This window comes from Etheostoma spectabile, chromosome 3 (assembly GCF_008692095.1).
Source record: "Etheostoma spectabile isolate EspeVRDwgs_2016 chromosome 3, UIUC_Espe_1.0, whole genome shotgun sequence".
Classification (NCBI taxonomy): Eukaryota; Metazoa; Chordata; class Actinopteri; order Perciformes; family Percidae; genus Etheostoma; species Etheostoma spectabile.
The window spans coordinates 20,513,967-20,540,797 of record NC_045735.1 but is presented as its reverse complement, the minus strand read 5'-3'; the positions used below and the strand labels follow the sequence as shown (position 1 = coordinate 20,540,797).

General features: G+C 40.6%; 3 protein-coding genes across 5 annotated transcripts in view; 2 read left to right on the top strand and 1 right to left on the bottom strand.

The window, feature by feature from the left end:
• The first annotated feature begins 4,034 nt into the window (after positions 1-4,034).
• trmt9b (tRNA methyltransferase 9B) lies at positions 4,035-13,702 on the top strand. 2 transcript variants are annotated; one of them, XM_032502744.1, is made up of 4 exons: positions 4,035-4,302; positions 8,975-9,174; positions 10,050-10,223; positions 11,551-13,702. In XM_032502744.1, exons 2-4 carry the CDS (start codon positions 9,018-9,020, stop codon positions 12,522-12,524), a joined length of 1,305 nt encoding a protein of 434 aa, XP_032358635.1. In that variant the 5' UTR covers positions 4,035-4,302; positions 8,975-9,017; the 3' UTR covers positions 12,525-13,702. The 2 variants fall into 2 exon arrangements, with proteins under 2 accessions (XP_032358635.1, XP_032358643.1); XM_032502752.1 differs by lacking the exon at positions 4,035-4,302 and adding an exon at positions 5,305-5,499.
• Positions 13,703-14,563: 861 nt separating this feature from the next.
• On the bottom strand, positions 14,564-17,670 carry hdac12 (histone deacetylase 12). 2 transcript variants are annotated; one of them, XM_032502814.1, is made up of 8 exons: positions 17,426-17,670; positions 17,188-17,331; positions 16,015-16,174; positions 15,740-15,936; positions 15,483-15,633; positions 15,099-15,215; positions 14,872-15,014; positions 14,564-14,760 (listed from the first exon to the last, which is right to left on the bottom strand). In XM_032502814.1, the coding sequence occupies exons 1-8, from the start codon at positions 17,510-17,512 to the stop codon at positions 14,737-14,739; spliced, it is 1,023 nt and encodes a 340-aa protein (XP_032358705.1). In that variant the 5' UTR covers positions 17,513-17,670; the 3' UTR covers positions 14,564-14,736. The 2 variants fall into 2 exon arrangements, with proteins under 2 accessions (XP_032358705.1, XP_032358712.1); XM_032502821.1 differs by lacking the exon at positions 17,188-17,331 and having other exon boundaries at positions 17,426-17,650.
• A 1,827-nt stretch (positions 17,671-19,497) lies between these two features.
• stard13b (StAR related lipid transfer domain containing 13b) overlaps positions 19,498-26,831 on the top strand; it is a 97,519-nt gene continuing 90,185 nt past the window's right edge. The window contains exon 1 of the mRNA XM_032502319.1: positions 19,498-19,597. The gene's annotated coding sequence lies outside the window, so the exon portion shown is untranslated. The remainder of the gene's footprint in view (positions 19,598-26,831) is intronic.

Below are 26,831 nucleotides of genomic sequence, written 5' to 3'. Positions count from 1 at the left end.
ACCTTGATAAATCCACACTCTGGACACTCTGACAGGAGTGATATAATTTCATGGAAAAACCAAACGAGATTATTCTTTTTTTTTAAACCTGATCCAGCACAGTCTGACCTAATACAGACAAGCTGGTAGTTAACAAAGAGCTCCTAAAACAGCTGGTCAGACCTCTTGCATCCTTTACACAGATTATCTGAGATGTGATCTCATCCAGGCAACCACAGAGCGTTGCTTGTGATTTATATTGGTAGTTTAACTGTGATTATAATGAAAAGGAGAGCGTCTGCAGCTTTCAGTCACTGACCTTCTCCAGGCGTGCTGGGAAATGATCTTATTATTAATAGAGAATAATAGATAAGATGTTCTTCCAATCATTGTGCTGTAGACTGAATCTTTGCTCCAGCTCCTCCAAACAACCTTTATCTGATGAGGATTACATTGGTTTGACTTTATATTACCCTCATGTTGTCCTCGGGTCAAATCGACCCGTTTTCCTATAGCAATGTTCTTTTTAATTACCCAAAATAACATGATTGATTCCACACAACGCTCTTTGGGGTGTCTCATTCAATTTTATAGCATTTGAAAAATAAATTGAAGTGTTTTTGAAATAGTATTGAGTAAAAGTTGACATATTCCAGTCTGTGATTATCCATCAACTTACTTTCCTTTAATTTTAGTCTAAATTAATTCCTAATTGCTGCTTTTCTAACTCAAACATTAAGTATATTTGCCTTATTCATTGACCATAAATTCCAAAAATAATTGTACAACTAAAGTTAATAAGTTAAAGTTACGTAGTGTTGAAAGCATAAGAAAATGTTAAAAACATTAATAGAAAGTGTCAACAAAATTGTTGATTTTTTATTGTGACACAAGGGTTAAGCTAAGTATATATTATATATATATATATATATATATATATATATATATATATATATATATATATATATATATATATATATATATATATATATATAAGCCTTTAACATCATGGTATTTGTCATGCTACTACAGCAAATCCTTGGTACACACTCATATATAGCTCCGGAATAGCAGGAATATATATATATATTATCCCTGTGAAGAGTGCTGATATATACACTACCGGTCAAAAGTCTGGGGCCACTTCAAAATTTCCATTCCACTCCATTATAGACAGAATACCAGCTGATCTGAGTGTGGGGGTGTGGGGGTTGGGGGGGGGGGGGGTGATCTTTAATGCGATATCTACATTGCCCATTACCAGCAACCATTCCTCCAATGTTCCAAAGACTCATTCTGTTTACTAATGTGATATCATTTTTAAAAATAACTGAGGAAAGATTGGAGAATTCTTATGCAATTATGTAAGCACATAATGTAATCTGAAAACTGCTGCCATGGTTAAAAAAACAATGCAACTGCTGGTATTCTGTCTATAATAGAGTGGTATGGAAATTTCAAAGTGACCCCACACTTTTGCATTGTAATGTACAGTACATATCAGCAGTCTTCACAAGGATCCCCCAGAAAACTAGTAATCCTTTCTTCAGTAGACGGCCAACTACCAGCAAGGTTATGGCGACCTTGGACTCTAATTTGTGCAACAATGACACAATATCCTGCAAGATGTCAAAAACAGGAACAGTCATACATTTTAATCTGCTGAGGAGCTAACATGCCCATGCTTCCTACATTGATGATATAACAAATACTGTCCCTAATTTTTGCACTGAAAAGAAATCTGTACACAAAAATACACATCTAAAAACTGAAGTGCATTAGTTATGATAAGCACATGGTCTTTTGTTTCTACATTTTTGTCTGTTTGTGTGACTAATGTTAATAAATACATAAACATATAAACTAGTAGCTGTTTTTAGCTATTAGTTACCTCCTCTTTAATGTGTTATACTATTACTGGGCTTTGGTTTCCGCAGCCAGAGAGACTCTCTTCAGATTTTGCCCAACCTGTGACACTATTTCTGCCTCTGACGGCCATTTGCAGCTCTATAATAACATTGATCTTCACGCTGGGGGGGGGGGGCCTGTAAGAGTCCTTGAAACACAAACATCATGAAGGATGGTGCCTGACTACTATCTGAATTTACGATTGCATGAACAGAGCGATGGAACAGAAGCTGACATTGCGGAGGTGGAGGCAAAGTCACTGTTGTTTATGAGCCTCAGGACCTCACCTGGAGGCGGCGCGTGTGTTTTTAGTTTACAGTTTGCAGAAGTCAAGGTGTGTAATTAAATGTGAGGCAGAGATGTAGAGTAAAAAGCATGTGTGCTCTGAATGATGATGAGGAAGATGTGATGAACGCTTTTTGCTCCCTGAATGGCAATGATGAGCCACAATTAAGTCACAGCCATTACCCATCTAGAGACAGAAAGAGCTGAATAAAATCACAGAACTACCAAAACTGGAGATGCAGGCTAATGTGTGCAAATTACAACCCCGCCAAGCAAAGCATAATGATGTAGAACTAAGAAAATTTCTATTATTCTGGCAGTTGTATTATTATAACCTCCATTTCATTAATGTCTTTGCAAGATCAGGATGAAGAGGACACACTGATGGCCACGGTGGCTCACTAAGTCCTTTATGCGTGGTGCTAAAGAGAGGACGTGTTTTCTGCAAGGGTCAAATAATGCATTATTAAAAATTTAAAAAAAAAAGCTATGGTCATAGCTCTCATAAGTAAAGGTCAACTTGTTACCATGTAGCATACTGTCAACTTCACATAGATTGTTGTTAACCTTGAATTAAACTGATTCAGTTTCCTCCTGGTGCACCCTCATTTACAATTAATGATTTAATGAAGGTTAAAATCCATTTACCCTGAAAGGTGATCCAGCCTAAACTGAAGTCTTTCATAAGAACAACATTCATTAGTGACTAATGATATAGTTTGGCATTTCAATTACAGGCACACACATGAGTCATCTTCTAAATGTTCCCTGTAAAACTGCTCTTTAATATGTTCTCTTTCCACACGTTCTACACGTTGTTTATTGTGGTTGTCACGTGACTCTGACAGCCAATGACAGCCGTGTTCTGCAACCCTGCACAGCGTGTCATCTTTTTACACACCATCGACCAATCAGCTGAGTCAAGTCGACCACAATAACACAGGACACTGAGTGATGTGCTCTTCAAAATAAAAGCGTAGAATTGTGTTATTATGACACGTCACGTGTGAGCAGTTGTATAGAAACAGTAGTCCATAAATCTATAAATGTGGAGTAAATACTGGACAAGACTCCAGTGAATACAATTGCATAGGATATATATTTAAAGAAAAAAGTGCGCCTCAGTAAAATAATCAGATTAACCAGTGCTCAAACTAAACCGTGGCCTTTGGGGGAGCCCAGTTATTTTCAAATTAGCTGTCACCACCATAATAAATGTATTATTTCTATGGTTACCACCAGCATCTCCAGCCAGAGAGGACATTGTTTCTTCAGTTTATTCTCGCGTTGTCACCCCGGCGGGAGGTGTGCTAACAGGGCTGGCGGCAGGTGCTATTCCGTCATTGCTACACAATTTCTTAGTAAGACCATAAATTAAAACGCATTGTTTTCTTCTTGCCATATGACGCTAACTGCAGAATGGATTATGATTAGACTATTTGCCTCCAACGTTTATATTTTTTCTACGAGTCTTTGAGTTAAATGTGCACACGAGTTCAATTTGCAGCACCGCCTTGCCTTGACGCTCATGACAAGAATAACATCTATAGTTGTATTTAACCGTCATGGATGAATATTTTTACAAGTTTACACATTATAATCCACGATGATCACATTACATGAAATTTAAATTGCAATTGTCAATTTTTTTAGAGACAGCACATGTTCCTAAAGTGGTTTATGGGGGGTGGGGGGGGGGCTTGAGCCCCCCTATAAAAGGTCTAAAATCGCCACTGGTAGAGGGGAAAGCTTGCCAAAAAATAACAAAAAACTGACACAAAATATTTACATGGCAGGGAACGGTTTTACACCAATGAGGCTTTAATTTTGAAAAGCCTCACCGGAAGCCTTGCTCTAATTAATCTTACCATCTTGACAGGTGTGGAGGTCAACATGCTATGGATTTGATACCGTCCGGTGCACAGTACGCTGCTGGCGGGCACACACCGCAGGTACTTCCCTCCTCTCACGTTGCCCGTCCTCGCGATGTCGGTGCCGGTGCCGCCGTGTCGAGCGCGTGCCTCTGATCCTGATCACAGGTCGATCATATAGATCAGAGCCAGAGAGGGAAGTTTACCTCCAGCGACCCGAGGAGAGAGGCGGAGAACGCTGTAACTTGCACGGCGGACGGTAAGAAGCTCTGCATTTTCAGTGAATCGTGCAGAAGATGGTGTGCAAATATTGACATGACTGTAGCAGTTATTGCAGGGTGGGAATTATATTTTGGACATTTGATAGCCTATACATATTTATTTTTTTATCTGTATTGATTTTAATCTCCAATTAGCAACTTTGATGGGACATAAAGTAGTATCCTATGTGCAGGGCAAGTCTTATACCCTATATAAATACATCTGGCTGTACTTTGCAATATTTCAAAGCACATACAGTTGACCCCCCCCCCCCCCCCCCCCCCCAAAAAAAAAGAAATGATTCTGATTCAGTTGAGTTGCATTTTGTCTGTCCAATAATTGTGCTCTATTGCCTGCATGAAGTCATGATTGTCTGCATATTTAAATAGTAAGAATATAGGTCATCCACATGGGATCATCTGCAGTGTGAGAACAATAGATGCTTGCACCAGTGACGGGAGTCTAAGTATAGCAGGCTTCCTCTCACCACATATTGATGTTGAGTCAACGGCTGACACCTGATTGGTAAACCTGTTCTCTGTGGTTGTGTTCATGCAGCGGTTAGTGGCAGCTGGCAGGATGACTGTGCAACCCTGTCTTGTTCTTAACATCACCACTGATCTCAGTAGAGCACCGCTGAGCTCTGGCCCGAGGGCTCTCTCATCCAGGAACATTTGTCTGAAGTTAGATATATGTGCAGAATTGTACAGAACTTCAAAGGCAAGCCGCTGCTCACACTGTGCTATATGTTTTTTTTTATGGAATTCAGTTTGATATTTGGAGATTTTTGGGGAGAATTCACAACCCAAAGCCTATTATAATTGATGGCTGATTTTATACCTCAGACATATCTGAGGGCCAGACGTTACCTCTGTCCTCTGCTTTAATGTTAGTTCCCATTGTCAGTCAGAGACGGTGCTCTGAGCCTCCCCAGCTGCCACTTACATAATATCAGCCGAGGACTGTCACCGTTTAGTGAACAGACGTGGAAACTCAGGCAAAATTGAGCAGCGGCGATACTGAAGGAGGCCAGATTATAACGTTACATAAGGGATGTTTTCCTTCCACTTGGCTGGTATGATGCAGATGGTGGTGGTCCAGAAATAGGTCTGAGTGAAGGAAGAAGGGATGCTGCACACACTATATAATTACCAATGGAGGAGTACACAGGCAAGCCTGGAAACGCACAGTGAGGGTACGAATCTGACATTCAATTTATAGAGTGAAATATTTGCATTTCACGTAGTCCAGGTTGGCCTTTGTTGCTATTATCCTGCTTTTAATGTTCCCAGTAGTATTCATTGTGTACAGTGGTGCACACAAGGGGGCACCAGACAATATTACATTCAAGGGCAGAGTCTAATGTCTTTCAAGAGAGGTGGAGGGGAGATGACTGATAGCTTTCCTTCTGGCTAACCTCATCAGCAAAGTGCACTGTGGCATTACATGGTTCATTAGGTTGCATCTGTGTAAGAGTTGTTGTGGTGTCTTGCAGGCAGACTTACTTAAAGATACGGATGTCGACTGGAAAGAGGGTCTAACTTGTTAATTTCTAAAGCCGACGCTACCTAAGAAGCAGGTTTTCACACTGGAGTGAATTGTAATGACATATTCGGCAATGAAATTTGGAGACACACCGTGTTTTATGTTCAGCGGTTGTTGATTCTGCAGCATATGGCAGCTGTATGATGGCAGTGATTTATGATGCATGCATGGTATGAGTTGGCACTGACAACGTTCATTCATCACTTTGGATTTAAAATGACAAATGATCTGTAGATCACACAGAGCAGAAAGACCTTGCCACATCGCTCCAGATGGGTTGATTTCAAAGCAGCAGACGCACACATGTACACACTGATCTTGCACTCTGTGAGTTTATGATGATTTGTGTTTGTACCATCAGGTGTTGAATGCAGACAGAGACGGGGACAGAGACAGGTCACTTCTTTTCTGGCCTAATTCAGTTGTTAGAAAGCAAACCTTTTAAGATATTCCCACAAATCAAATTGTGTTTTTTCACATTAATTGCAGACTAAATTAACTTTTTAAGGAGTTATATGAAAGATTATAAAATCAAAATATTTCAACAGCCCACATTTTTCTCAATGAATTTGTGAAGAGGAATAGAATCACTGTTATATTAAGTCTTTTCTTACCATTAAATAGTTTGTTAATAAACCCATAAATGACCCATCTAAACCGAATGCCATGTGATCATGATTTTGGAAAAGTGCATCTTTAAAAATCTTATTAAGATTAAATTCTTCAGCTTTGCAAATGTGCAGTCTGTACACACATCTGCTTTGCAAAATCTTTGTGGTCAACGTGTTATGGAAATTATGTGGGTATGGATTGCACAAACCTAAGTCAACCACATGATAACATGACACATAACCACACAGGTCAAGTGAGAACTCTGCATATTGAGGTGGCCTTTGCATAAAATGTTATCCTTTGGATAATAGCATAGAAAATCGCGTGGTTCATATGGTGCTTGCGGGAGCTGAAGGAGCAGTGCAGGAGCTGTGGGCTGCATCCTAATAAAGTGAGATGGTTGCAGTGGGAGCTGTGAAAACCAGACACAACACAAACATCACAATTACATTATCCCCAAATCAATTGTGAAATGATATGATGCAGCTAGGAAAGTTAAACAGTGAAATCATCATTAGTATGAAAAGCTATTATCCCAAAAAAAAGATGAGAAAATGACTGAGTTTGACTAGACTACATAATATTTTCCTACATATTATCATAATGTCATTGTTCAGTAGTCCTCAATTAAAATCAAATTGGGAAATGACTATAGAAGTAGCCACAAATTGGTGTCAAAGGAAAAGAACGATTACAGTAAGAACCTAAACTAAAGCTGTAACACGGTAAAATGATATTCAGGTATGCAGTGCTGTCAGATGATGGAGAATAATGTAGTCAGACTGAAAATCCATCCGCATAAATATCTATTACTCTTGCATTTCCAGGGAAATTGAAAGTCCTGTTCAGAATCAATGAGGGTCAGCGTAGGTGAAAGTGATTCTCAGAATGTGAGCTGATGCTGAAATTGTTGCTTGTGACAATGAATCTAATATTATAATATATAAAACTCTCCGATAGAGCACAAAACGTGGCTAATGAAAATCTTGTAAAATGTACATTTCATGCTAGAATATTATTGGCTGATATTAGGCATTTATTACGACCAATTTAAAAAACTAAAAAAGTGTAATGACAAATAAATGATTCTGATGAATGAATATTTAAAAAATAAAATAAAAATGGACAGTCAACCATGTCATGAGTGTTGGCGTTGCATGGTTTGTCCACCAGAGGGCGCTCCACAACGTTCCTGTTGAAAACACTGATTATTTTTTATGTTTTTGTGGTTTTTTTCCAAGGACTTTAAGTTTCATATCTTCAAATTTGTATTTTTTTGTATTTTTTTAATATTCTTTTTATTAAACATTTTTAGTTAATTCAAACAAAACATACTAGAACAAAAACACAGCACAGAAGACTATTAGTAACCATATCTATGAGCATGTGGACAGTTTACATACAGCATCTTGTCCTATGGATGTACATACATACATTTTATCCAGTTTGTGTTAATGACCTTTTAATCTTTAGGCACTTTAAAATATTCTCCCATTTTTTAAACAGGTGCAATTTACCATTGAGACAATACCTAGATCTTTCTAGCGTTAAAACTTCAGATATCAGAGATTTCCACATCTGAGTAGAGGGGGCATCGCTACCAACCCATTTGGCCATTATAGCCTTTCGAGCCAGCATCAGAAGAAACTGAACAGTCTCTTTGTGAGCTCTCAGAGGGTCGGGTATAAGGCCCAGTAGGCACATGAGTGGGCTGAGCGGGACTGTCTGTCCTATCACCAAACTGATTTCACTGCATACTGCCTGCCAGAATACCTTGATGTTCTTACACTCCCAAAGACAGTGCTATCTAGTGCCTTTAGCCGAGTTACATTTAAGACAGTTCGGTGAAGCACCTGGAGTGTACTTACTGTATATATAAGGTGATATGTAAACATTATGTAAAATATTGAACTGCATTTCTTTGTATCTATTACAGATTGATATCCTAGAGGGCAGTATTAATATTTCCTCCCACGACGCAGAGTCAATTGACATTTTAAACAGCATTCTCCAAGTTGTCCGTAAGCTGCTGTGGATTTGGAGGGGCTCAGCGCTGCTCTGTGAGACGGAGACTGCCTCTTCACTGTTACCTTGTCAATTAATTTATGACCCCCCCCCCCCGCTTTGGTTACTCCACAGTTACAGCCGATTGATGACACAATAAACCTTTTATCCATAGAGCTTAACATCAGCCTGTCCTTCTGGACGACGGCAGGGTGGATGTGCGGAGGGAGACCGATCACGACCGCAGCGGGTACTACAAGTACAAAGCAGAGGGTTTGGTGTTAAATTACTCGCTGTCTGACAGGTGTTTGAGTGTGTCTGCTGATTAAGCTTTCCAGCTGACCTTTTTGGACCCTTAACAAGCATGTAGAGAGGAACACCACTGCGCTGTCCCCTTCAGGGGGTCCACATTGCTACTTTTTTATTTTCCTAATGACATAGACTGAATATTTGATGGGTTTATCATTAGGAAATAAGCATGGCGATGTGTTTTTTTTTGGTCCCTGCAGGCATGATACTGTGAGGCGGCTGCATGCGGCAGCCTGGACGAACATGATGGAGGAGGCTGCCAGTCAGCTGGAGAGAGACCATGTGCACAGTGTCTACGACAAGATCGCTCCATATTTCAACGACAGCCGCTATAAAGCCTGGCCCAAGGTACGCCAGTTCCTGCTGGACCTGCAGCCGGGGAGCATCGTGGCTGACATCGGTGGGTGTCCCCTCCAGCAGCTGTTTACCGTTATTATAGAGCTGCAAAGACTAATTGATTAGTTGTAGACTATTAAATTAATTGCCAGCTATTTTGATAATCCGTAATCAGTTGGATTCATTTTTCTATGGAAAGAAATAAAAGTACTCTCGGCGCCGGGGTAGATCACCTGGTAGGACGTGCGCCCCATAGGCTAAGTCCTTGCCGCAGCGGCCGCCGTCTCAATTCCACCCTACGAGCCCTACGCTGCTTGTCATTTACCCTCTCTCTCCACTTTCATGTCTAAGTTTTCCTATCCGGGACTAAAATGCCACAAAATTAATCTTTAAAAAATTGTAATTGTAAGAAATACTAATTTTCTGATTCCAGCTTCCTAAATGTGAATATGTTCTAGTTTCTTCTCTCCTCTGTGGCAGTAGACTAAATATCTTTGAGTTGTGGACAAAATGAGACATTTGAAGACCTTAGCTATGGTTTTGGGAAAAACAGATCCACATTTTTTACAATTTTCTGACAATTTAGAGACCAAACAACTCGTCAATTAAACGAGAAAATTGATGATCTGATTACTATTTACATCTATCTTTGTATTTTTGTAGTATGTGTGCGTGGATGTTATACGTTTGTGTGCCTATGTGTGTTGGTATGTAAGCTATTGGACACCTTAATTTCCTTTTGGGATGAATAAAGTATCTATATCTGTCCATCTATCAACAATGAAGATAATCTTTAGTTGAAGCTCCACATTATTACATTGTGCTTATTTTTGGAAAGACAATAAGTCTGTCTTCCCTTAAGGAGAGGGAAGGAGTATCTGAACTCTCATCAGACCACTGGTCTTTCCTGACGAGTCACTGCTGATTTGCCCTTGGCAGGTTGTGGCAATGGCAAGTATCTCCACATCAACGAGGAGGTGTTCAAGCTGGGGTGCGATGTTTGTCGCCCCCTGGTGGACTTTGCCTGGAGCCAAGGACACGAGGTCCAGATGTGCGACGGGCTGCATTTGCCTTACAGGGACGGCTGCTTCGACGCCGTGCTCTCTATTGCAGGTAACACACACACACACACACACACACACACACACACACACACACACACACACACACACACACAGTTAAAGGGAGGTACCACCATTCATATAGCCTGGAAATCCAGACCCAAATCCGAAAGATTAAGGGTCTGGCATCGAGTAATGGAAGTCGCCAATCATGAGGGGCGTCACCAAGCGTGCATTTGAAAATCTCACTAACACTACGACCGATCACAACAAACACGGGGTGACGTATCCAGAGCCCTTTACGCTTAGATACCGGCGGAGGTAACTGGTGGATTAAACTGTCGTCATCTGTTCAGCTCGCCTCTGGCCCCGCCTATGTCAAATACACTGATGTGATTGGGCAGCTCAGCTACACAGGTATAGTTAAAGGAGAATTCCAGTCGATTTCAACATGTAGCTCTGACAGTAGAAGGAAAAATGAAAACAATTGGTTCTGCCTACACCGTGTTATCCTCCTGCTAGCGTTAGCACCCAAAAGGCTTAAACAAGGCAAGTTTTAAATGGGTCTTTAACCTCTAAACATGCTCAAAATGTCTTTACCAGTGCCTAGCCACGTGCAGATATTTCTTCCAAGAGAACACAGTGAATTTGACTGCTGTAGATGTGACAGAAAGGCATAAAAGTTGTGTTAATGCAGCCAGTGCACATACCTCTGTTTAATTCCTGTTTTACGGTGAAGTCCACACCAGTCGAAACACGCCTTTCTGTCCCATCTACTGCAGTCAAATTTGCTGTGTTCACTCAGAAGGAATAACTGCACATGGGTAGGCACTGGTAATGATATTGTGACCATGTTCAGAGGCTAAAAACACGTTTAAAACTTGCCCTGTTTAAGCCTGTTGGGTGCTAACTCGAGCAGGAGGATAACACGGTGTTGTCAGCACCAATTGTTTTCATTTGTCTCGCTACTGACAGCACAACAAATTTATAAAAAAAAGAGCTACATGTTGAAATCAACCGGAATTCTCCTTTAATGAGCAGCATTACTCGATGCCAGAGTAACTCTCTGAGCAAATTCAAAATGTGCTCCCAATACCTTTCATTTGCCTCAAATTAAATGACCTCATAATAATGATAAACAGCAGTCGACCACGAGCTTGTGTGGCCTAGCCAACAGTGTGAAATAATTAGTGTGTGCTCCAACAAAAGAGTGTAATTGGGAGCAAAGACAGCAGACACCCACACTATTCTTTTGTTTTGCGTGCCATACACAGTGTAGACAATGTGTTATGTTGACTGCAAGAGCTGAATGTGGCTTGACATCATCAATTAATAAATGCCCACACAATTCGGACATTAATGAATGTATTTTGTCACAGTCATCCATCATTTGTCAACCAAAGAACGGCGTATCCGAGCAATAAAGGAGATGGCTCGCACTCTGCAAGTGGGCGGACGCATCATGATCTACGTGTGGGCCATGGAGCAGAAACGCCGTCGATTTGAGAAACAGGACATCTTCGTCCCCTGGAACCCCAACCCCCACTCGCCCTCCGGCTTCAAGGCGGAGCACCCCGCACCCAGAAGGAGGGCCGCAGCTCAGAGCGTGACCGAAGCCATAGACAACACCGACAAGCACAGGAAGGTTAGAAGCACATCGTCCGTGGCGGACGAGGAAGACCTGAGCGGCACCACGCCACAGCAGAGCACACAGAGACTGTGGTTCTTCTCCAGGTCTCTGGATTCTGTCTTTGACTTCGGAAGCCTGTCCATCTCCCGCTCGTCCTCCAGAGACCTGAGCACTTTATCGCCACCCACAGGCGAGAACGAGGGGAACAAGGCCAGCCGGCGCGGGAGAGGGCAACGCCTCATCAAACAGGTCTCCAGCTTCTTTTACCCGCCGTCCGCGATCGGATCAGAAGAGGACGTCTTTGACTCGGTCCCAGGCCTGAACAAGGGACAAAATGATCCTGGAGGCAACAACAACGCCACCACAACCACAAATGACAACAACAACGGCCCAGCAAACCAGACTGTCTCAGTGTCTTTAGCCCAGGAGTGTGGCTCTCTGGCCCTGCCAGATCTGGTCCCTTTCCAGGAGCATCTGAAGCCGTCTGGAGACGAAGGCAGAGGAGGGCTGCAGGGAGAAGAGCAGCAGCAGAGCACAAGGAGTCCTCAGGGGAGCGAGGGGCAGGCGGAGGGCTCCTGCCTGAGGTACTATCACGTCTTCAGGGAGGGCGAGCTGGCGGAGCTGATAGAGAATCATGTTGAAGAGCTTCATGTCAAACACACCTACTTTGATCACGCCAACTGGTGCGTGGTGGCAGAGAAAGTTCAAGTGTGGCGAATATGATTTTAATTTTTACATTTTGCATCAACTCTGCCTCAAGTTTTAGCACTGAATCACACACTTGAAGGTTATTACACCCGTGTGACTAAAAAGTGAATACATATACAGCCATTGCTGAAGGTACATGAAACACTAAACTATTCCACTGCTGAAATTCTCTATTCTCTACTCCAAACCACTGTTTGGAAAATGTAATTTATTATTAACTTATTAGTTTTTAACAGTCCCTAGAGCATTAAATGTTTTAGAGGGTATCACTGTAAGTGTGTTGCAGCAGCATTGGGGATGCACAGAGGATGTACAGCAATGGCTGTCAATTATAAACTGTACCACTTTTTTTTTTTTAAAGTATTTATTCAATGTCATGAAACCAACAAGCAGTCACCAGATATCCAGTGTGTGTTCTCTTTTAGTATCAAGATGAGTTTTTATTATGAAACCACAGCGAGCTCCACCGTCGCTAATGATTTTAACTTTTTTTTTCTTTTAAGAACATTTCTGCAGGAGAACTGTTCGGATTTTTAATATTGGCCAAAGAGAAATTTTTAAGAATAAAGTAAACTCTTCCACCTGCTTTTACATGTTTTAATGCACTGATTCCAGTGGAAACTTCTTACTTCATTCTTTTGTGTCTGCCTGTTTTTACAATCCTTATCCTGACTGGGAGCTAAACTTACAGCAAGTATCTGTTATGAACTTCTGGATGGGTCGTGTGTAATCCATCATAACACTATCATAAGAAGAGCTCAAAGTTGTGCAGAATATCTTCCAGAACATTTGTGCATTTGCTTGTTGTGTTTTATTCTCACAAGTGTTTCGAAGAACGTGTTGCCAGTGTGTGTGTGTGTGTGTGTGTGCGTGTGTGCTCGATGCTTGTAATAGTCGTGTACTGTCTCGTGTTGAACTAACACCACTGGTATGTTTCAGCAAATCAACTGCCTCATATACTGTGAATAAACATTGCACTGTTATATCAATCTGTCGCTGCTTGGTGTCAGTGAGTGACCTAGAAAGAAACACATTAATGTCCCCTCTGTCTCACGGACAATGCCTGTCCTTCTCAGTAGTGTGGACCAACAGTTCGTTCTGAACGGACACCGGCACCTTAATGTCTTCTGTGACCTGATGTAAAGACTTTTGAGTTTGAATTTGTTTTTCCTTATTAAATATTTTGATCATGAGTGTGGTTGTGTTGCATTTACTGTCACGACTGATACCTGTAATCATTTGGTGGAGCTTCAGTCAGTAGCTTAGTTTCCATCCACTTGTCAATGGAATTATCAGTTTGGTAAAAAAAAAACTCATGTGAATAAAGCCAGTGAAAGTGTGTTTCCATCCAACGGCTTTAAAGCAAATAAAAACCTGTGGTAATGACGTCATAGGCTGTTTAGCGATCAAATTGGTATATCAAATTGATATGAGACATTTTAAGGTGTTTCCATTCATTTTTGCACTGAATCGCACAACATTCAAACATTCATGGTTAGTTTTTAAATGTAAAGTTGAGGTTACCTGTTGTATTATTTATTTTAGTAACACTATGCTACTGTTGCATTATTTTTTAACCATGAGTAGTTGTAAAACTAAGAAATTATGTAATTAGCCTTGGTTTTGAAAGGGCAAAATTAGGATTACAAAAATAACTTTAAGATTACTTTTCAAGAAATTCCCCAAAAAATTGCGTACAAAGTTTTTCTAGGCAAAATGGATCCCGCCATCTACCAAAAAATGATCAATATTGCGCAAGTTGTAATAGTGCTTATGTGCCAGCTGATAGCGACATATCAATCTATAATAATAAAACAGTGACGCCATCAGCACATTGCTATGATGATGCAGTTGCACGTAAATGCCCGACGACAACGCAGGCGGCCTGTGGTGAGGGAACGACAGCGATCTAAACATGATGGTTCAGAGACACTTCCCGGAAAGCCTTTGGTTGAAGATTTTAAGATGACCAAGACAAAATTTGACCTGTGTAATTTTATTTTATTTAACTTTTCTCCACAGAAGGCGAAGCAGCAGTAGTTCCCAGTATGTATACAGTTAGAAGATGGATGTGCCCCATGTGACCTTGTTCTTTGTACACGCTGTGACTAGACAAATCACAACATGTAAATAGGAAAATGTTGGTGTTGTTTTGTCATTTATTGGAAGCAGTAGGCCAGCTGGAGCCAGGTACCCCAGGGTCCTCTTGATTCAGGGCATGACGATTTTACATCCCCCACTCCGTCCAAACCTGAAATATGAAGAACATTAATACAGTTAATGTCCATTGAAAGTTTTGTCCACTGTTAGAGGACACGGTTCTGTATTGAAACGGGTCATCCAACATCCTGTTAACCTGTACCTGAGTAGCTGCTCTGTGGAGGATGGAGTGTCTGAGGGCCAGTTTGTCGATGTCTCTCGAGTATCCTCCTCCGATCACGGCAGCGACGGGGACCCCTCTGCTCACCACAGTCTTCATCACGTACAGATCTCTCTGATACAGCCCTAGGGGATACTCACAGTCATTCCAAAACCTCCAGGAAGGACTTGGAGGAGGAGATCCGAGTGGATGTCAAAGTTCTCACTCACCTTGGTCAGTCAGACGCAGCCGCCCGAGTTCGTCTTCCCAATGAGGGTCCACGCCTGCGTCATAAAGAACCAGGTCGGGACTAAAGGTCTCCAGCAGCCAGGGGAGGTGGGCCTCCACTGTCCACAACATCAGACATGTTAGTGAGAAACAAACTTCATTCAAGTTACTGTTAACTTAATTGCAATCGATTTGTGTTATGATTTTCATTTAGCTTGCTCGTTTTGAGATGCATTTAAAACCAGCAAAGAGAAAATGGAAAATAAATGTCTAAACTTAGAACTTTGACAAATTTAAAGACATTCATACTCAAAACTGCATGACCCAATATTTGGATCTCAACTCTGACCACATATATTTATTATTACGTCCGTGTGTTAACGTGCCTGTGGAGAGGTACTCCTTGTCTTCCAGCCCATCCTCCACGCTGATATCTAGGTCACTTTGTTGTTTACGGAGGGGGAAGTTTTTCCCACAATGCACAGAGAATGTAAACACACACGGCTCGTCTTTGAAAATGAAAGCAGTGCCGTCACCCTGGTGGAAGGCAGAAGATAAACACAAAACTACTGATGAAAAAGCTGAGCTTATCCACTAGGGAACAAAGACAAACATTAGATTAGCAGAGGCACCTTAACACTACCTGATGCACATCTAGGTCCACAATCAGAACCTTTCTTTTGGGCGAGGAGATGCCCATCAGGTATTTGGCGGCAACTGCTAAGTCATTGAGGAGACAAAAGCCGGAGCCGTAGCTTGGAAAGGCGTGATGTGTTCCTCCTGCTGTGCTACAGGCCAGACCCCTCTGCAGAGCTACTTCAGCAGCTAGAACAGTCCCACCTGGCAATAACACAGAAGGACAAGTTCATATAGTGGGATCTTCAGCTGTTAGGTCGTGCAAAGGCTTGATCTTCTCACCCGTTTCGTATCGGCAGCGTGCCACTATGCCTTCACTCCAGGGGAAGCCTGTCCTCTTTTGCTCTTGCTCATTTGTCGTCCCATTCATCAAGTTGTTTATGTATTCCTCAGTGTGCACACAGCGGAGTAGAGCTTCAGATGCAATTTCAGGGACCCACACCTACTGGGGAAAAGGAAATTCACATGAACAGGAACATATGAGGAAAAGTACTTCTAGCAGTATCAATTCCTTTTTGCTATTAAAGTAATCTATCAGTATTTTTTTCTCATTGATCAATTGCTGTGAAATAGTGAAAGTACCCCAGGGTAACATCTTTAAATGTTTCGTCCAACCAACAGTCCTAAATCAATACTGATTGAGAGTAATATAAAACCAGAGGAAGTCCCATTATTATTAATAAATTGTAAAATATAATTGTTGACGTTGACTATGGAATTTATATTTCCATAGTCCATGACGTTTCATTTTTAGGATTTTTCAGGTGCCGCAGGAAATTCCAGTGTTAATTTTGACCCGTCAAAATTGAGAATATACACTTTTGTTGACGCTTATCATTGGTGTTTTTAACTTTTTCTCACGTTTTTGTCCCTTTTTTTAACACTTTTTTTTAATGTTTGTCACTTTTTTTAAACTTACTAACTTTTAAACGCTACGTAACACTAATTTTAGTTTTACAGTTATTTTACAGTTTTTATAAACCTCATTGTTAGGATGATGTTTGAGTTAGAAAAGCTTAAATTAGGAATTATTTCTACTAAAATTAATGGAATATATGTTGATGGATAATCACAGACTGGAATATGTCGACTTTTACTCAACGTTATTTCAAAACCAATTTAATTAGTTTTTTCTCAAATGCTATAAAATTGAATAAGACACTCCAAAATGAATGAAAGTAGAGATTTGTACTTGCCAAAGAGCGTTGTGTGGAATCAGTGATGTTATTTTGGGTAATTAAAAAGAACACTGATATAGGAAAACGGGTCAATTTGACCCTGAGACCACATGAGGGTTAAAGACATGCCAATAAACCAAGCCAGACCCTCCTCCGCAGCGCTGTGAAGGAAGGTCTGGCAACGCGAGACTTTATTGGTTAATATTTCAGCGCTAATTAATAAAAGTGATCATCCCAAGTGTATTTTACTGGTTGAAAACACCCGTGCCTCGCACACCTGTTTCTCTGTAATGACTTGATCTTTGATCAGAAAGTGTAGAAGCCGCGGGAACTTGGCCATAGGAAACCTGTGGTTGGCTGGGAGCTCGCACGCATAGCCGCCGTGATGAACTATGGGAAGGGCGCTGGATTCCTGTCCTCCCTGGAGGGTGGAAAGACTCACTCTAAGGTCGGTTTGAATATAATGCATTGTGTTTTTACATACTTTATGAATAACATACATAAGAAGTTCTTACTAGTTCAGTATGGAAACACCTGAATGAGGGGAAAGCTGCACCGAGCAGCCGTCCGACTCTTCTTCTAGAAAACACTGTGCGGGTCATTCTTCTCTGACTGGCGGTAATCCCGAATGACTCTAACTAGCATGAGACAGGGACATGCTGAATGTAAAACTATAAAACGAGACGTGCTCAAGGTGTCCTCTTTGTTGACGGAAGTGTCACCGTGTTTGTCCTCCATACTGTCATACTGCCATCTGCTGGGATGGAGTGAGAACAACACGGAGGATGGTGGTCACAGCTCACCCCTTGTGTTGTCCTCCCTGGGTCAAAAACAGACACAAATTTGACATCTTTGTCCCTTTTTCAGATTAAAAAAAAAAAGTTTTCACTAACACCACCTTACTACCACTAGTTTAACACTACTTTTTGGAATTCATGGTCAATAACCGTCATTTAATAATAACCCTCATTTAATTATAATATAGTGATGTACAATGTATCATTGTTATCACACACACATGCTCAGTACCTATGCATGCATTAAATGGAGAGATGTCAGATTGGGGGGGTTGTCCCAAGCAGTTCGGTGCCTTGCTCAAGAGCACCTTGGCAGTGCCTAAGAGGTGAACAGCTACCAGTCCACCACCATACTTTGGTCCCTATGTGGACTTGAACCAGCGATCCTCCGGTTCCTAACCCAGCTCCCTACGGACTGAGCTACTACCACCCAGAGAAATGTATCCTTTTAGATAATAAAGATGTTGACATTCTAGAATTATACCTAATATTTGAGTTAAAAAAGCAGAAATTATGAATTATTATGACTAATAGTTAAGATTGGAGGAACGTACAGATGAGTTTCATCAGAAATGAAAGTGATCAAGTGTATTTGCAAAGAGCGTTGTATGGAATCCAATCCATTTTTGTGGTAATTTGGTTAAAAAGAAACCCATATTTCAGATATAGACATTTTTTAAAGGGGTCAAATTTGACCCGAGGACAACGGGAGGGATAACAGTACGTGGTGGATTGTTACCATCTCCTCATTTAGACTGAATGCTGCAGATGGTTGAAATGTTTCATCAGTCTCTTTGACACTGAGTTGCTAATGGTGAGGAATAGCATCCTGTGTGTGTGTGTGTGTGTGTGTGTGTGTGTGTGTGTGTGTGTGATCAGGATCACTATGGCTGGTAGTGCCACACTCACTGCACTTTACACTGTGTTGTGTGTTGCTGTTACTGACTACAGATAGTTATTATGATTAATATTTAGACATTAATGGTCAGACAGTGATTACATTTAACTTTGAGTTACCTAAATGTTTTCAAAGAGGTACAGCCAGATGTTTCTCTCCTTTAATTTTCTGCATTTTTACTGACCGGAGATCCGTAATGTGTAGTGCAGTATATGTATATTACTGATCTCCAGTCAGTTAATAATCAGTAAACAGGTGGTGTTTCAGCATATATATCCTGAAACACCACCTGTTTACAGCCTACAACTTCTAATTCTGTAAAGTGTCCCTAGGTTTCTTAAAAGGCGCTATATATATATATATATATATATATATATATATATATAAGTTATTATTATTATTATTAATAATAATACTGCAGTGTGAAAGCAAAACTTGAACTTTGCAACATGGCATTTTGAAGGATCAGCACTAAGAATTATTCCCTAAATGTAAATTTGAGTGTCTTTTTATTTTTATTTTACTTCAACATTCTGTTTTTCAATCACAACCCACCAAGGCATTTATATCTGTGTTTTCTGGTCCAAAATAGTTACGTGAGACAGTGAGGTTTAAATTTCTTCAGACGAAGACTCTTCTGTATTATTCGGATCTTTCTGAGAGAAAAGTTAGGATGAGTGGAGACCCCATGCAATCTTTTTACATTTAGAGTTTCCAGCTTTCAACCAATGACAAATTGCTCATCCTTTCTAGTGTATTTACACGAGAGTAGTTTTTTTCTTTGTATTGATGTGATCCCCTCTCCTATGGTTGTCAGTACCCTGACCACCTTTATCCACTCCTCCTCTGTCCTCCTCTGCAGCCTTCACTGCCAACTCCCCTCCTGTTAAGCCACAGCGAGCTGTGGCCGAGTGGCAGAGGATCATTTATGGTCAAAGATTACTGTCTTCACTCCCCAATGTTACAGTTTAAAGCGAGGGCTCTGCAGAAGGGTAAGTCATTCACTTGTATTTTACAATGTACAGAAAATGTCTGCATTTTCACATATTGGTGTTTTATTTGGATGCAAAATTGTTTCTTTAGCTTGAAAACGCCATAGTTTCCTTGAAACTATAATGGCCTGTGATTAGATTCTTTTGTGTCTGGTTTTTCCTCTCCATCTGTCTCTGTTTCACATTGCTAGCAGGCAGCTCAAGGCACTGTCTGGCGTACTTTTGGCTGTGGAGTTCTCCCATGAGAGAGAGAGAGAGAGAGAGAGAGAGAGAATTAGTGCAGCCCCCACTGTATTCACAGGCAGAAAAGAAAAAAAGATGAGAGCGTTGGCCCCAGGTGCAGAGGAGAACTCTCCTCATAATAGAGAGAGGAGATTAGAGGTAAAATAAATTACTGTCTTCATCTTATTAACAGGCATTTCAAATAGGGACAGGGAAGTAGAAGGGGGACTCCCTTCTCAAATGAAAGAAAAAGGGAGTAATATAAAAATCAATTGCTGACATTAGGAGATACTCAAAAGAGGTAAAAACAGGAGGAAATACTGTACAGTCAATGCTGTCAATGGTTAGACATTTGATATAATTTGATTTAATCGCGATTATTCACATTAATGTCATAGTTAACTCGCAATTAAGCGCACATTTTTATCTATTGATTTCTTTTTGTCCCATTATTTTTTCTAATTTTAATGCTCTTATCAACATGGACAAGTGGATCGCCTTGCTTTGTGCAAATGTGTTTTTATTGAAAAAAACATTAGTATATAGCCTGCTGTAGTGTTCAATTTCACATGTAACATTCTCACTTGGAGCAAATAATCTCTCACACAATGTAACACTGTCCATCAATAAAAGGGGGAAAAAAAATCCTTCGGGGGGGGATTCACATAAACTGTGTACTTGGCAATCAAGTGGTATTTCAGACTGGACGTGCTGCGATGATAGCTCAGTTCACAACGACCAAACACAAGGAATTACTTTGGTCTTGTCAGTGGAACCATTTGGCAACTTTTAAAAACTGAACTTTCCATTCAGAATCTTATTGGCGTCCATTTTGGCGTCTCACGCTCGCCACCCACTCAAAACATAACGTTACTACTCTTTGGCCGGGTCGCAAGCCCAAACAAGTGTGTGCGGCGTGCCTCTTGTTTTGTTCCCGGTCTTGCTTCCGGTGTGGTGTTGTAGTTTTTCTAACATTATTAGTTGTTGCAACAGCATGTGTAGAAAAAAATACAAAGTTTGCTAGACCAAAAAGAACGTTAATCTCACAAAAAATAAATGTACGCCGTTAAAATAGGTTTGCGTTAACGCTGTTAATAACACATTTAACGGACAGCGCAAATATATTAATAGTCCAAAACCAAAGATAGTAAGTTTATTATAATAAAGCACAAAGACAACCAGTACATATTTACAATTGAGAAGTTGGAACCTCAAACGATTAATCAATTCAATAAAATAGGTGCTTAACAATCTTCTGTCGATGGACTAAAAGATTAATCGACTAGCTGTTTCAGCTCTAGAGCAGACCCTTCTAATCAGTCTACCATGCAATGATAAAGTAACATTAACAAACTGTGATTGGTGATTTCCATACCATTCAGAAATCAATGAAAACCAATGGCTGCCATGCATCCACCAACCTAAAACAGCAAAGAATGCATTGGGAAAAAGGTCAACAAAATGTCAAATATGCAGGGTTTCTTGTAAATACTTTGCAATCATCCTTTTTCTGTTTCTGATTTTGATTTGTAGTAAGACTTTTTGACAAGCTTTTACAATATTTTGCACCAGGGAAAGAGAAACCACAGCTGACAGTCAGCTGTGATTGAGCAGCTTCAGGCAGCTGCTTTCAAGGCCTCTGCCTCTCATTCCAAGCAAAGACAAAAGAAGAGGCTGCTCAGCTTTAATCTAATTTTCTCTTTGGGCAAAATAATAGCAGGCAGACTTAAGTCAAACCTCTGAATAAAGGTTTTTATACTCTCAGCAGCCTTTTGTTGCCAAATTATTTCAGGTGTCACCAAGTTGTTTCCTTGCTTTTACAGTTGATACACCAAAAAGCCACATGTAAACATGAACTTGTTGGACCAAACATATTGTACATCATCCACACAAGGGATGGGATCAATGATTTGCTGCACGCAATGTGTGTTGAATAACCCCGTCGTCTCTGAAAAGCCCTGTCATTTCGACATGTATTTTCACGTTGCTGGAAGCCAACACGCTTGTTGTCTGACCCCAGTAGGGGAGTGGGCGTGTGCGATGTGTGTATCAGACACTGGATTCAAACATACCTGTCAATTACTCAACTCCCAATCATAACATCAAGCCCGCAAAACCTCCCGTCCTCGCCCTCCACCTCGCAACTCACAGCGGAAGGAATTCGCCGGTTGATTGCGAGTGCTGGCAGAGCGTGTTGCAGCAGGTGAGGACGGGGGTTGTTGTTGGAGTGAATTCATTTGTACAGTAGCTGCACTCTGTGTGTGCGATGGTGACGGCCCGCCGCCTCGTCCCTCTGAGGCAATCCCCCGGTCAAATGAAAGACTGAACTGATTCACCTCTCATCATCCCTGTCCTCCTATAATCACATGGCTGTGGAATCATTGTGCAGGTATATAATTTACCATCGTTTTAGTTTACATCTCCCCTCGTTATCACTGGAAGTAACATCTTCCTAGCACCACTCATTGTTTGGGAATGTCCTTACAGCTGTTAACCTAGCTCTGGCATCTTGTTTTGTGGCGTGTGGTGAGCAGCGGGTGCTACACTCACGTGTTGTCAGAAAGCAGTACTGTGTGAGCCAGTGAAATACCAAGAATTCATGAATAAGAGCAATGCCAAGAATTTGCACTCATACAGATACTTACCAAGCGTTTTTTTTATTTATTTTTTTAGATGAGATAATTTCGCACAATTAACAAATGTACTAGTTCATACTTTGGGTTTCTGTTAAGTTGCTCTTCTGGTGTTTGATCATCAAAGGTTATAAAGTTCAGTGTTTAATTAGGTTTATAACTTCAACTCCAAATAATTGGACACCATACTAGGAGCCAAATGTGAATGATTGAACGACCTAATCGTCTTTGAATTAGAGTAATACACCTGCATTTATAAAAGTGTAAGTTATCATGGGATGTTATGGAAGCAGTTGGAGGTATGACTCTTGTGAATTCCACAAAACGTGCATGCCTATAGTATTTGGACAATGCCCAAATATGGACTTTGGGCATCTTGGACTATTTTAATGGATACAATTTGAATTTTACATCAAATTAAATAAAACCCTGGGATTTTTGGTGAGTTTTGGTGCTGTAGGTGCGCATAAGAGAATCAAGCGCCAGAATATAACAATATAAGTATAAACACTTCTTCACAGTACGTATTAAAAATAAAAATAAGCAAAAATACAAATATAAAAATAAGCAAAAATAAAAAAATATAAATATAAAAAATATTCAAATGGAAAAAAATTAAAAAAATAAACCTCATGAGCCTTGACGTCATCTTGGATCTCGTCACCTGCTGAGCGATAAACTTCTGTTTCTCATCTGATATGGTTGTTCCATTTGATTCTCTCTAACTATCCCATTTGTTCTTGTTTGCGCTGAACAGCTGCTTGTAATCATAGCTGATATTTTTAGTTAGCGGTTATTGGTTGCCCTGTTCTGAAAAACGGAATAAGAGAGAGAAAAAATCTTGATTTGAAATGTGTTTATGTGTCCAGTCAAATTGGGAGATCACCTCCAGAACTCTTAGCTCTACATTTTATTATAGCTCATCTTTGAAAACATGTTTCATAAACTTTTAAAGGAGCAGTTTGTTTCTGACAAAAAAACATGGATTTGAATTTACACCATAGCACTCTCTGACACCATCTGAATAGTGGGAACATTAAGGCCATTATCGTTGCACCCACAACAACTCTGTGATGAGCTGATCACCTCTTGGGATAGACCGAGTGAGACTGCAGAGAGAAGTAATAATGCAGAACATCTGCCCAATGGCGCGTGGTATGCAGGGAATCCACACAGGGGCGTCGGAAAGCAGCCGAGATATTGAGTCAGACTGTGGCATTGCTGGAATGTTTTCTAATGATGTTTGCTTTTTGCAATGCACTCGTCTGTGTTCCACAGACGGGGACGGTTCATGTTACATAAGAATGCTGCGTGCAACAGCATAAAAAACACTGAAATAGATTTGACACATACTATCCTTAGATGTTAATGCAGCATGATGTGAATCAGCTTTAAAGAAAAGCATGCATTTCCATACAGTAGAAACCCCCTGTCAATCTTTGCTGCCTTAACAGACTCACGCTTGTTCTGTGCAGCAATAACATGTTGCGTTGCTGGCAGGCAAAGGTGCGACTATACAGCCACATGTTTCAGCAACACAGCTGGCTCCATTCTTTTCCCCTCACTTTAATCTCACTATGCCATGCGAAGACCACAGGCACTCCAGATCGTCTGTCCCATCTTGACAGCCGTGTTGATACCGCTGATAAGGGGAAGAGGGAGAGAAGAGACAGCAAGTGAAATGACAGCACAGAATGTGTTTCTCCTCATACACTGTAAAACATTCTCACAAGCCACAAACCATTCAATGGTCAGATGCAGTGACTGACTGGCCATCTGAAATTTGGGCAAATGGGCCACTACGGATAATTTGTCTTAATTCATTTTGAAGTTATGTTATGCATGCAGCCACAAATATTCAAGATTGTACTGCGGTGGGGTGGGTGGAAAGATTCACATAGCTAGCTATTGACAAAAATAGAGCCGTGTGTTGCACATGCCAGGGCCGTTATTTTATTCCAGTCCGTCATTGGTCGTGTGTACAGTTTAGTAACTTAAATGGTAACTATTTATTTTTTTAAAGGTGCAGTAGATAAGCCTTATAAAACTAACTTTCTGTCATATTGGCTGAAACTGACCCTATGTTCAAGTAGAATTACATTAGGCAGGTAATTTAAAAAAAGAATCCGGCTCATTTGTTCAGATCCACCAATCAGGGCCAGCGGGGGTGTCTGAGGCCATCTACACACCGGCTGCATTGCGTGAGCTTGGCGTTTCTGTTACGTGTCAGCTGTGTGTCCTACACACCAGAAACGTGTCTGATGCGGCGGTGCTAGGTGACGTACAGGGAGGGTTATTTTGGGGACATGGCACCGACAGATTTGGATCACCCTTGTTCGACATATGGAGAGAGAGTTGCTAAATATACAGTGGTGTGAAAAAGTGTTTGCCCCCTTCCTCATTTCCTGTTCCTTTGCATGTTTGTGGAAAAAGTGGAACTCTTTGGAAGGTGTGTGTCCAAGTATATCTGGCGTAGAAGGAACACTGCATTTCATAAAAAGAACATTATACCAACAGTAAAATATGGTGGTGGTAGTGTGATGGTCTGGGGCTGTTTTGCTGCTTCAGGACCTGGAAGACTTGCCGTGATAAAAGGAACTATGAATTCTGCTGTCTACCAAGAGATCCTGAAGGAGAATGTCCGACCATCTGTTCGTGTACTCAAGCTGAAACGAACTTGGGTTCTGCAGCAGGACAATGATCCTAAACACACCAGCAAGTCCACCACCGAATGGCTGCAGAAAAACAAAATGAAGACTTTGGAGTGGCCTAGCCAAAGTCCTGACCTGAATCCTATTGAGATGTTGTGGTATGACCTTAAAAAGGCCGTTCATGCTCGAAAACCCTCTAATGTAACTGAATTAGGACAATTCTGCAAAGATGAGTGGGCCAAAATTCCTCCAGGACGCTGTAAAAGCCTCATTGCACGTTATCGCAAACGCTTAGTTGCAGTTGTTGCTGCTAAGGGTGGCCCAACCAGTTATTAGGTTTAGGGGGCAATCACTTTTTCACACAGGGCCATGATGGTTTGGATTTTTTTTTCACCTTTTAATAATAAATACCTTCATTTACAAATTGCATTTTGTGTTTACTTGTGTTGTCCTTGACTATTGTTTAAATTGGTTTGATGTTCCGAAACACTTAAGTGTGACAAACATGCAAAGGAACAGGAAATGAGGAAGGGGGCAAACACTTTTTCACACCACTGTAAATATATGGGCTACTGATCTGATTAAAGCAAGACAATGACGGCAGTATTGAAAGCAAAATAGGTTACAGAATATGTTGTTCTGTATGACAGGTGTAATATTTGAAAATCAATATATTGTTTTTTTTGTTTTGTTATGGTTTAATTCTTCCTTGTCTGTCCTAATGTTGTTTGAATTACGATGTGTTGTGATTTCTGCTGCAACTTAATTTCCCCTAAACATCAACTCGTCAACTATCTACTCAAAAGACCTCTCGTAACACCGGTCACAGCGTTCTTGCTCAATATCAATATCAAAGCCAATATCAAAGATTGTCACTTAGACATCAATGGATGGGAGAAGAGGGTCCAAGTTGAAAAATACCAAAATTACCCTTGAAAGTGTAAGTCTCTATAGCAGGACGTGTAACCGATTTCTTTTGTCAATAACTGTTTGGTGGTTAAACAACTACTCCAAGGATTAATATTGCACTTTCATAAAGTTGTGGGTTTCATGAGAGAAAATTGGTGAAAATGGTTTCACCAGATGCAGATATATCCTAACTTTTATTTTGTTACATAGTCTCAAAAAATGTTTCCCATATTTCCCATAATGCACATCGACAGCGCATTTTTTACTCTCTCTTCCTGGCAAGGCCTCATGTCTTTTAAATTAATCGCAAACAGATTTTCACTGCAGGTTGTAATAATGCATTTTAAAGTAAATATTACTAATGCATACTGTCTTCAGATCCAACACAAGTAGATTAGAGAGTAAAAGATATTTGTGAGAAGTTCCTATCCAGTCAGTGTATGTTAGTACCAAGATGTATGATGAATATTTTTTACAGTGTATCAGATGGCTGTGTGTACTCCGGGTTGAAATATCTTGCACAAGCTTGAGTCAGAATGTTACTTGTGTCAAACTTGTCAAATTTTCCGAGGTAGCAGTAGATATTCACAAAGAGAAACAAATTGTTTCAGGGATTCAACTGTTATATCAAAAAGTGTATATATCCAGCCTGGTTCGAGATGAATAATTCATTGAAAAAGTATTTTGTACCCTGAGGTGTTTCAATTCTTTAGTGAACGGGTCATGAACTCTGTCAATTTCCATCTGTTAAACTATGCTAGCGGAAGTGAATGGTGGCCAGACTGGGAAATGGCCGTTCTTATCACTCTGTAAATCAGC